Source organism: Tursiops truncatus, chromosome 14 (genome assembly GCF_011762595.2).
Source record: "Tursiops truncatus isolate mTurTru1 chromosome 14, mTurTru1.mat.Y, whole genome shotgun sequence".
Lineage (NCBI taxonomy): Eukaryota > Metazoa > Chordata > Mammalia > Artiodactyla > Delphinidae > Tursiops > Tursiops truncatus.
This window is the reverse complement of record NC_047047.1, coordinates 36,550,124-36,562,707: the sequence shown is the minus strand read 5'-3', so window position 1 is coordinate 36,562,707 and position 12,584 is coordinate 36,550,124. Positions and strand designations below refer to the sequence as shown.

The following is a 12,584-nucleotide window of genomic DNA, read 5'->3' as shown; positions in this document are numbered from 1 at the left end:
TCTATAAATGTACCTATTTCTCATATAAGTGGAATCATACAATATCTGTCCTTTTGTGTCTGGCTTATTTCACTTAGTAAAATGTCCTCAGGGTTCATTCATGATGTAGCGTGTGTCAGAATTTCATTCCTTTTAAGGCTGAATATTCCAATGTATGGATATACCACTTCTTGTTTATCCATTCATTAGTAATATACTCTTTAGGGATGCATACATAGGTAGTATTCCTTTTTTGAAAACGGGAAGGGAAGAAGTAACCCAAAATTCAGGGTCTGGTTACCTTTGGAGGAGGGAATGGGACGGATGCAATTTCAGAGGGAAAATGAAGATTTTAAGGTACTGGTATTGTTCTATTTCTTGAGCAGGATGGTCGGTACAGGATGTTCATTTTATTATTCATTAAGTAGTACTTGTATATTTTATACTTTAGTATGTGTGATGTATTCCACAGTTTAAAAAAAACCTCAAATGATAATGCCATTAATTTTCAGTGTGTTATAAAAAACCTGATAATTAAGGTATTAGTACATGACAGAATTTTTTAGAACATTCTATGTAATAAAGCTCTGAAAAATCATAAAATCTAAGTAAGCTCCTTCTCTCCTTCCCCCAACCCCCAGTTTTCTTAATATGGGAGAAAGAGTTAAATTTCTAGCAGGTGGTTTATTTTATTTGATGTTTTAATAGGTAGAGAAAATCAGTCAAATATTTTAATAGGAGAGGCATTATATTAATTGTATTTATCTTGGGATACATAATAAATGAAACATTATATAATGAACTATTCTGTAATAAGACCCTAACTTGAATAATTTGGACAAGAGATGTTCTCTCCAGATGTTCTGGTCCATAAATATTAATAATAAATACTGTTTATTCAATACCTACTATATGCTAAAAACTCTACTAGGTATTTTCATATGTTACTGCAAGAATTTATTTAGGACATATTTCTAGGATGGGAATTATTGCTGAGTCGTAAAGTATTCATCTGTTCAACTTTACGAGGTAATGTCAAATTGTTTTCCAAAATGGCTGTATCCATCAAAACTCTCTCCAGTAGTGTTAAGAGAGTTTGCATTGTCCCTCATCCTTATTAACACTTGGTATTATCCAAACTTGAAAATACTTGCCAGTCTGAGAGTGTGAAACTGAGGCTCAGATACGTGAAGAAATATGCCAAAGATTAGCTAGTGAATAAGTGCTGGTGTCACATTCTAATTCAGATTTGTCTGATTACAACTGTAATAAGGTGGAATCTCAAAGAAATGGAAATATATAGGCTAAGTCTTTTTTATAACAGAGAATAGTTATGAAAAATGAGATTAAAATTTCTTTTATGTAGTAATTTCCTTAGGGGAAGTATTTCTGAAAGTGTGATTTTCGATTAACTGGATCAGAATCACCTGGTAGAAGGGGTGTGCTTCTGGGAGGGACAGGATGGGAAATAGGAGGGGGGTACTTATTATTTTTAGAAATGCAGCAGATTCTTGAGCCCATCTCTAGTTTTACTAGTTCAGGATCTCTAGGGGTGAGATCCAGGTATCTAAACTATCTAAAGCTTTCTTAGTTTTATTTTTGTTTTTTAATAAGCACTGAAGTTTAAGAACTTCTGCTTTAGGGATTTTGAAGTAATTCCCCGAATACTGCCAGGTTCACATACAAACAGAGGTATAAACATGAGCCCAGAGTCAGAAACTTAGTCTTAGACATATGTAAACATTCACTTCTTATTGACTTCTGTTATCTAGCGTCCTTTCTCTAAGGGTTCCTCTTACTGTTTCTTTCTTTTACTTCTCTCCTCTTATCCAACCTTCATGCGAAATGAAATAGCATTAGGACTTTGACAACAGTATAATTCTCTCTAAACTCTCTCTGCCAGGCTGACCCCTGGTGTTTTAAGGAAGGACAAAAGTGTACGAAAGACATATAGCAGTGCAATCAGTTATTTTATTCTTCGTTATAGAACTGATGATAACAATGATATCAATTTTGGGTGGGTAAATATATAAACTTGATGGTTATAAACAGTGAAAATTCATGGAGCTGGGGTTAGAGCCATGAAAGATACTTATGTCTTTCTCATTATTGTTCTTGTAAAAAATGCATTTTCTATGACTAGCTAATTTTAAAGAGGAAAACAATGACTGAGCTGGGTAAAGAATTACTAGAAACATCATTTAGGCCCCTTTTCCCATCAAGGACACAGACTCTAAGTGAGATCCTATGTTAATATTAGAAATGGATGTTGTAGACTCAAAAGAGCTCTATTCTGCTCACCTGCTCAGACCTTACAAGGGGCCATTTTCATTGTTGCTGAGCAAGTAATTGCTTAATTAAGTGGTACAGCTAATTCTATTGTGTTTAGAATTTAGTAGCTTTCATTTCCTTTTGTTTCAGAGATACCAATATACCAAATACTTTAAAACTCTCTGAGTTCAGCAGAAAACCTTTCTACGTAATTTTTACCTTAAAAATGAAATTGACAGAATGTTAATCATCAAAACTAGATTTTGCAGGAATCATCCTTAAACTAGGCTTTCAAAATTATGCTCATTTCCAAGTTATCTTAATTTTTATAGTTTGATTATCTGGTTATAAAATTAAATAATTACTCTTAAGGGATCAATGTCATATTTTATGAAACAGATTTGTTTAACAAATCTGAAAATAATATGTAGCAATTTTTATGTCATGCTTTCAAAACAGAGGCTTTAAATCCTATATTTTATGTAGTAGTTGTTAGCTATTCTAAAGGTACAATAAGAGATTATTGTTCATATCAGTGTAATAAATTGATACTCCCTGATCATACTTTTTCATTTTGCACATTGTCAGAACCTTGGACCTTAATCTTATTCTTTGATTGACAGTAGCAACCAGGGAAAGAACACTTGTATTGTTTGGGATAGTCACATCTGTTCAACTTGATTCAGTTGAGGGTATTTGCATATTCTTAAGTATTTCTTCTGAGAGGGCTTAAATCCTTCTCAAGAGCTTGATGCATTTTTGAAATTCATTCATAAAGTATCTACATGCACTAATAGTCCTGTATAATATTGCTGTGCATAATCTGACAGATAAGACCACATTTTAAAACAAGGTATTCTTTAGGGATACTACGTTACATTTTTACTTGTTCTGCTGGCAGAAATGTCATTTTTTTGGAAAAAGGCCATTTTAATATTTTGATTAAATTAATATATCCTTATTTTAGGCAAGTTTGTCAATCATATGACAAATAAGGATTTATTAAATAATAATTCAGAAGTTAATGGTAGTTTTTTCTGCCTTGGTTGGAAAATTGAGTAATTTTATAGAAAACCATTGTAGAGTTTGAATGGATATCTATTTGGTCTCCTTATTTTATAGGGAAGATTACCAAGGCTCAAGTTTACTGACTTACTCAAGGTCACACTACTTGGAAATTAGGTTTTATTTTAGGTCTGAACTCTCAGACCAGTAAAGCCCAAGGATTGCTGGTATATGACTTTGGGTTTACATTATTTATATATTACCCTATATCTAGGATTTCCCCCTACCATTAGAATACATAGTCAAGGATTATGTCTTATTCATCTTCATATCTTTCCAGAATTGACACCATGTCTTATACATAGTTAATGCCCAGTCATTATTTTGCTGTTCTGTTTTCATTATTTTCCTAGTCTATTATGCTATAAAGGATAATTTTGAAATGAGATAGCTTATTAATGGAATGTTAAAAATCTTTGATAGCAAATAGGTTTCATTTTGTGTTCCATTTCTAGTGAATTGGCAAGAGCTGTATGGAGAAGACTTGAGATCTGCAGGGGTCGATTAGCAGTGTCCACCACAGGCATAGGATAAGAGAACCCAATTCTTTCTAACTTGATTTATGTGATCTTAGGGAAGGAAGAGAGGACTTTAGACTGGAGTGAGCAGAAAAGGCCCTGGGAAGAATTAAGTCTCAAAGTGCAGGATAGATAGAATTCAGAGACTGCAGAAAAAACGAGGTAGAATGCCACAGAGGCTGGGGTTCTATAAGAAACTGGAATTGTTCAGAAAGAAGAGATACCGCTAGGGTACATTAAATATAATTAAAGTAAGGGAAACAATTGTTGAGTACTTTTGATACCTAGCCTTGTGCTAGATCCTCTTTTTACAGGAACCCTGGAGACCTTCTGTCCTAGTTTGCATTCCTTGCTTTTCCTTTCCTGAGATATTTAGGATTGTTCTAGTCTTCCCTTATTTCTCTGAGACAGCTCTCTCCAATTTTCTATCTGCCTTACTTACTTAAAGATATGAAAGTTGTGATATAACCTTATTACAATTTTTTTCAACATTATGTTATAGGAATTCATTGGAAAGGGAAGTCTCAACTGCTATTTAATCATATTATTAAAAGAACATTCAAAAATATTTGGCTGTAAAGTAAGTAACTCCAAATTACATAATGATTTTTTACCTTCCAGGAATCCCCTTCTGGTCGAAGGAAAGCTCTTGCTACCACCAGCATCAACATGAAACAGTATGCAAGCCCAATGCCAACTCAGACTGATGTCAAGTTAAAATTCAAGCCATTGTCTAAAAAAGTTGTATCTGCCACTCTTCAGTTTTCATTATCTTGCATTTTCCTTCGGGAAGGAAAAGCCACGTAAGTTTCTTTTATCAAATAAACTGTTTTAGAGTATATTTTAAAACACGGTGCGTAAATAGCTTTTGACTTAGTAAACTGTTAACAGTTGAGAATATCCTACTGCATACCTAACATTCCGGCCAATTCTTTGTTTCAGAGGCTGAATTAGATGTACTCCTTGTTATTTATAGTCTCTTTCAACTCTAGAGAATGATCAATAATATAAAAATGACTATAGCAATTTTCAAAAATTTAAATTGTATATTATAGGTTATCATAAGGGTCTGTTTTATATTTCAGTGTCTTCAGTGTAAGTAGTTGTACTCTGGAGTCCACAGTTCAATTTGTAGAGCTGTTTGATGCAGCTGAGGCATGAGAGGAAGCCAAAATGAAAAGTTTAGGATAAGAGGAATGAAAGAATTAAAGGAACTTTTGCCAATGCATATTCTTTGGCTCAGCCTTCCAATACTTGTATAGGAAGGTACAGTACAGTTACATAACCAGTTTGCTATGACCATTATCTTTTTCAAATATCACTTCTTAAGCACTGAATAGGCATTGCACAAAGATAACTCCTACACCCAGTTCTAGTCTCCTAAAAGAGTAAAATTCTAACTGATTAAAAAGAGGTAAACAGGGCTTCCCTGGTGGCTCAGTGGTTGAGAGTCCGCCTGCTGATTCAGGGGACGCGGGTTCGTGCCCCAGTCCGGGAAGATCCCACGTGCCACGGAGCGGCTGGGCCCGTGGGCCGTGACCACTGAGCCTGCGCGTCCGGAGCCTGTGCTCCGCAACAGGAGAGGCCACAACAGTGAGAGGCCCGCATACCAGAAAAAAAAAGAAAAAAGAAAAAAGAGGTAAACATACCTAGAACAGGAAAAAATTAGTATTATTTATCTTAGTTGTTCCATACAGTCAAATCAATGGTAAGTGTGAGTTTTGGGTGTAATGAAAGGGTTAGCGCCTACTTGGAGTGGAAAATCAGTGAGAGGAGAAATGGAAATTCTGTGCCTGAGACTTAAAAGGTGATAGGAAGAAGGCAGCTATGAACATTTCAGTCTAATCTGCATCACAGTTCTGAATGTGTTTGACTTAGTGGAATGTGGTTACTATAATTGGCCATGTCTACTTGACTGATTAGACTGGATTCTGTGCGTCAGTCAAAAAGAGATGTTTGGCACTCATCTACAGGGCAACAAATGACTTGGTAGATAACAGTAAGCCTCTTCTCTAGAAAGTTGGCTTCTATGTGAGTGTGGTGGAGGGACAGTGCAGGATGGAAGCAATTAGTCTTTCATCTCAGGACTTTAAATTGTAGACTTAAATATTGAAAAGTTTAAAATAAAGACCTTACTCTGAAGTTCAAGCCAAAATGAAAGGAAAGGAAACACAGAAAGAAGAGAGAAAAAGTCAGAGAAGATCTTTTGAAGGTGGACTCCTTTCCGCTGGGCAGAAGCAGTAAGTGATTTAGCACCATTCATTGGAATTTGGGTGAGAGGAAATTCAAACTAAATGTCTCAATTTGAGTGGAGAATGCTCTCAGAACACCCTAAACCACCTCTCTATCTCCTCATTCCTTGCCTACTCACCTTTCCCAAAGAAGAATGTTCAGGGTGAAAATATAGGAGATAAAATTAAGCAAGTTAACATTTTAAGAACACTGTTATATATTGAAATTATACCCTGGTGATGGGAAAGCAGTTTGTAAGACATTCATATAAGGTAATACAACTGTTTTTGTCCATGCAGACTTTGTGCCACTAAATTTGTCTTAAAAGGGGGAAATGATTTTGTTAACTCTAAGCTTATATGAGATAAAATGCAAAGAATTTCAAAAACCAATTTAGCCTGCAAAATCATACCATATTTAGAAGTGAATTTTTTTTTTTTTTCCCCGGTACGCGGGCCTCTCACTGTTGTGGCCTCTCCCGTTGCAGAGCACAGGCTCCGACGCGCAGGCTCAGCGGCCATGGCTCACAGGCCCAGCCGCTCTGCGGCATGTGGGATCTTCCCGGACTGGGACACGAACCCATGTCCCCTGCATCGGCAGGCGGACTCTCAACCACTGCGCCACCAGGGAAGCCCTAGAAGTGAATGTTAGCAAGCATTACTTTGCAAAGGAAACAGTGGTTTGGTTTTGTTTTTATTTTATTGTGGTAAAAACATGAGAAACAGTGTTTTAATTCAGTTTTCTGAATTTGGAGGAAGTATAGCTGATTGAAATTTAGTTTGTATGTATCATGTTAGAAATATGTTTCATTCACTGTAGTTTATTTGAAATTTAAAGTAAAATAATAGGTCAAGAAAACTTAAATTATTTAACATTTAGAGTATTTAATATAAACTTTAAATTTATACTTAAAATACTTCAAGATATAAAAACATATTTACATTTTGTCAAATGTATGGTATTTAACTAACCCAAGTCATTTTCTATCCTGTAATTCTTAAAAAGGCTAGGCTTTTGGGTGCTAGTTCAATTACTGTAGTTTTTTAACTTTAGGGGAGTTTCAACTCCTTTGAGAAAAATGCACAGTTAAACAAGATTTAAATATAATTTACAGGGGTTTACCACTTCTTTTTACTCCTACCCACAAAACCAAAAGGGTTCATAGACTTCAGATTAAGAATTTCTATTCTAATTCCTTCTGCAAACTTGAATATTTTTAAAGTCTAGATCTCATCTGATTTGCAAACTATCCCATTGTTTTATGAAACAAGTTTTTGTTTCCAGACTTCATGATCAGAAAACCATACTTTAATTCCATGAAGAAAATTTTAGATCTGCAGCACAGAATTAAACTAACTCCTAACCAGTTAGTTTTAATCCTGTTTGCTTTCTATTAATTCAATGTGCCATTTAAAAATTAATGAATGAATATTTAGATTGCTCAGTAGTTTTGTATAACTGTTTAAAAAGTCTTGTTAATGTTTAGAAAGAAGAAATGTATTAATATTATTTTCTTAAGAAACAACCCTTTTGAAGGTAATGTCATTTAATAAATTGTGATTTATCATTGATATAGGGATGAAGACATGCAAAGTTTGGCTAGTTTGATGAGTATGAAGCAAGCTGACATTGGCAATTTAGATGACTTTGAGGAAGATAATGAAGATGATGATGAGAACCGAGTGAACCAAGAGGAAAAGGCAGCAAAAATTACAGGTTGGTGTTATTTGCATTAAACTAAAAATTTAATTGTTTTTTTTGCAGAGTTGAAAAACTCATTCTTGTTTCCCAGGAAAAAACAACTCCACTAACAAGGTATTGTTTCTTTCCCAAGGCTTCTTAATATAATATACCATTTAGCTCTCTGGAAACTTTACATGCTGATGGAAATAACAGATTTTAGCAGTTTAAGATCAAGTCCAAGGCTAGCCAAGAAAGCATCAAACTTTATTGGAACTACTGATTATAGTATAAAGTAGCCTAAAGATGTTCATACTTATTTTGTCAATGTATGGATGAACCCTCTATAAGTAAAATCTGTCTTAAGGGTAAGATGAGAAGATGCATTGGCTACCTTCTCCTAGCTCCTGTTCATTTATTCACATAAATTGTATGGACATTCTTTGTTTTGAATTTGTACACATCTTATGTATCCTTATATCTAGACACTTCCATGCAAGTATTTCTTATAGCTGGTTTGATCAAACTACTAAGATGGTAAGTGGTTAGAACCTCTTTGTATTAATTGGTCAATAAATGTTTATCATCAATCTGGCTAGCACCCTTAAGGAACTGATGTTACACCTTTATTATTGGAGTGAAAATCAAGCACTGTATAATACTCCTTTCATCTAATAAATTGCTGTAAATTTCTGGATTGTTATCCCTTGACTTCTATCATCTGTTCACGTCTTGGTGACTTTTCCAAATTCATTGGACACTTCGGCACCCATCTCTTGGCTTTGCCTAAATTCTTGCTATCGTATGGGGGAATTCCATTGATCACATGGATGACCAATTTAATTTCTCAGTCAAAAACTTCTGTGACTTCCTCAACTCCAGTGACCTTCATCTCTACAATACTTCTGTTATAAGGAATTGATCAGACTTGTATGCAAAGACAGATGTTTTGTCCTGAGCAAATTTTATAAATTGCAGTTGACCCTTAAACAACACTGGTTTGAACTGCATAGGTCCACTTGTATGTAGATATTTTTCAATAGTAAATACTGAGTGCTACACGATCTGTAGATGCAAATATGTAAGAACTGAGGACTTGGAGGAAGCATGAATACAGAGGGCCGACTATAAGTTATATGTGGATTTTCCACTGTACAGAGGGTTGATGCCCCTAAACTCTGTTTTATTCAAGGGTCAACTGTATTATTTTCTAATTTGTGATTGCCATTTTGATTTCCTATTTAACCCAGGAATGTTTAGGAGAATGTGCTTTGTCGTGGGTTGTGTTTATTTCTAGTTTGTTTATTTCTAGTTTAATTTAATTCAAATAAGATTCTGAAGCCTGTCATATTTCAATTTTTTTTAAATATGATTGAGATCTTTTTCTTTGTAGTGTAGATACATGATCTGTTTTTGTAAATTTTCCATAAATATCTTTTTACATGTATATTCTATTTGTCAGATTCAGCATGTAGCTATTAGACCAAACTTTACATTTATATTATTTAGTCATTTATATTCTTATGCCTTTTGTATAGTTCATCAGTGAAAGACAGAGAACTTCAGTCCTAAATTATTTAGTTTATAAAAAAATATTCTCTTATACCTTCATCGTGGATTATAATTTGATCAGTTTGCCCCATTTAATGCCTCTTGCCTTGAATTTTTGCCTGATATTGATATTTATAATCCATGCCTTCTTTGTACTTGGTGTATTTATCACTTTATTTTTAATCCTCTCTGTGTTAAATAGTTCTCTTTATAAACAGTATTTGGTTGTATTTCTTGATAACTGACATACTTAATTTCACTTATATTACTTTATACTTTTATTTGGGAATTTTCTTATTATTTTTTTCCCACCCACCGCTTATATTTTGCCATTCTCAAATGTTCATTTAAGCATTTTTTAATAGAGTAATTTGGAAGTTATGAATCCTCTGTTTTCATTTTGGAATAGTATCCTCTAAAATAAATAAGCTAGAGGGATAACTGAATGAACCTGTATTTCTCTACTAACATTAAAAATGAAACAGAATGTGTTGACTCACCTTGTGAGATTCAATATGATTCTCTCCTTTCTTTATTTGAATTTCTCCCTTCAACTCCTCCTGGCTATTATTTTTATTTCAATAACATTTTGGGTTTCTTTTTTCAATAATAAGTGCTGACATTTGCGTTGTTTATAATGTCAGCAAAATCATACAATACTTTTTAAAATGCCATGTCTTTGCTATCTTTGAGTTCTTTGTTTTATTTGGCTAGTTGGAGTGCTTAGGAGGGTAAGTTGGTGTCCTTCCCTTCCACCGCCAGTGACTTCCCACCTATCCTTCAAATTTTAATTCTTTTGCCACATCCTCTAAGAAGCCTTTCATGGCCTCTCCATCTTAAACTTGATCACTCTATCCTTTGTGCTACTGCTGTACCATTTAAAAATGCAGGCATTTTCTTACAGCATGAGTTTTTTATAATTCCAATGGAATGTGATTTGACCTTTTAATTAGAGAATATGGTTTATTCTTTGTATATGACTTTTGGTTAAAACTAAATCTCAACTAGGCACTAATACCATAAGTAGCAATCAGAAAACCACACATTTTCATAGTCATAGTTGTTTTGAGCAATGTACTGTTTTCATCATAGCAATGGGAAAAAAAGGTGATAGCAGCATGTCACAAGTTCTGTGCTGAAAAGAAAAGAAAGGACATATTTTGAGCAAAATACAGATTTAATGAAAGGATTCAGTAATAACTAAATTTTATAACTGAACTCTTGTCTTAGTCCATTTGGGCTGCTATAACAAAATATCGTAGATTGGGTACCTTATAAACAACAGAAATTTGTTCCTCACAGCTCTGGAGGCTGGAAGCCTGAGATCAAGGTGTCAACATGGTCGGATAAGGACCATCTTCTGGGTCACAGACTTTTCATTGTATTCCTTACGTGGTGAAAGGGGACAGGGAACTCTTTTGGGTCTCTTTTATAATGGCATTAATCTCATTCATGAGGACTCTGCCCTCATAACCTAATCACCTCCCAAAGGCCCCACCTCCATCACATTGGGAATTAGGATTTCAACTTATTAATTTTGAGGGACACAAACATTCATACCATAGCAACCCTTATTGCTTAAACATACATATATATACCTTCATTTCTAAAATTTCCACTGCAGAAATAACTTTTTTAGATAGCCTAAAATTCTCTGACCCTAATTGAAGCAATCGTTTTAATGCAATTTATGATGATCCAGAATTTCTTCAGAATGCCACCAGTTTGTGTTATTATTTATTTATGTATTTACTGTCCATATTTTATGAAATTCCTTCAAGGTAGAGACTGTGTTCTGATCATTTTTTCGTCTCTAGCTTCTAGCATATTGTCTGGAACACATTGAGAGTTTAAAATATGTTAACTGGAAGGCCATAAATGAGAGGGCTTCCATCTCCTATTGTAGCCCGTATTAATCACTCTGTCTTGTTATCTTGTTCCATTCATTTTGACCTTTGATCATATACTGTCTTATGTAAGATGGGATGGTCCCATTTTATGGAAAGAATGTGATCTGGAGGAGACACATAATTCAGACCTTAAATAATTCAAGACTAGTTTCCCAAAAGTAATGAATATAAAATGTGTGTTGAGGGAGCATAGTTAAGTAGGGACAGTGGGTGATTACATTCATGTTCTAAGTCAGTAAACCCATAATCATTGTAACATACCTATGCTTTGAGGTTACACTTTTTTCTCAGCATTATCTATTATATTTGCAGAGGACAATCAGTTAAGTTAATTGCACAGCATTTGTCAGTTGTTTGGCTTCCTGAGTTGCATTTTTTAGCACCTGTAAATTCCATTCCAAAGTTAACTTTCAGGAATATTTTTTCAGCCCCAGCACTACCACTCTAAAACTGTTTAAGTAAAATAGTTTTAAGATAATAAAAACTATATTAAAATTTAACAATAGTAACGTTTGAATAATAGCTTAAGAGTAAACAAAATTAATGTATTTTATAAACGTGGTACAAATAAAGTATGGTGGGTATTTTTATTTACCAGCTAAAGTGGCAGTAACTTAAACACAGCTTATGTTCACACTTTCTTGCAGCTTTAAAAATTGTTGACACAATTTTTATGGAGGAAGGAATTATTATTTAAAATTTTGCCTATATTAAGTATATATTATAAATGCATAAAATACAATCACATTATATCAATAAAATTATATGGGTACATTATTTCGTCAACTAAGATGCAAGCTTCTTGAAGAAACAGACTGTTAGAATTATTTGGGGTGTATCTTAGATTGACACCTAGAGGCTGTTCATTTAGCCTGTGCTCTTGTGGAGTATGGCTGTAAATCATTAGTAATTGACAAAGTATATCTTCTGAAATTACAAACTTTACTAGAAGTAAAAGTAAATTCATGGTATATATATTTAGACTGATCACAAGCCCCTACTCTGTCTGTCTGAGACAGAATTCACTGCTAACTGGATACAGGGACTGGCTCTTAGGCAGGAAACTTTTATTGAAGTTACCTGTATAGATGTCTTCTGCAGAGGTGCAGCACCCATGGATGGGCAATTGGAAAAATCACTGAAATGTAGTGGGAGTGATTGACCTTGGAGTTGGAAGAACAAAGCTTTTGAATGGATAGTTTACTGTAGCTGGTATTGGAAATTATATATGGTTTCAAAACAATGCCTCCATCTATATGGCATCCTCACAATGCTTGAACCAGTTTTTGGTGATATGACCATCTTTGGGATTCATGTTCAATTTCTGAATACACACCAACAGAAAGGGGAAGAAAAAGACATTCTGCGTAAGTGACAA

General features: G+C 34.2%; 1 protein-coding gene across 6 annotated transcripts in view; it reads left to right on the top strand.

Annotated features, from left to right (window-relative positions):
- Nucleotides 1–12,584, top strand: part of EHBP1 (EH domain binding protein 1) — a 564,927-nt gene that overhangs the window by 351,740 nt on the left and 200,603 nt on the right. For all 6 annotated transcript variants that reach the window (XM_019942549.3, XM_073791336.1, XM_033838462.2 and 3 more), the window contains 2 exons: nucleotides 4,455–4,636; nucleotides 7,642–7,781. In XM_019942549.3, the coding sequence (XP_019798108.1) occupies nucleotides 4,455–4,636; nucleotides 7,642–7,781 (322 nt within the window). The remainder of the gene's footprint in view (nucleotides 1–4,454; nucleotides 4,637–7,641; nucleotides 7,782–12,584) is intronic.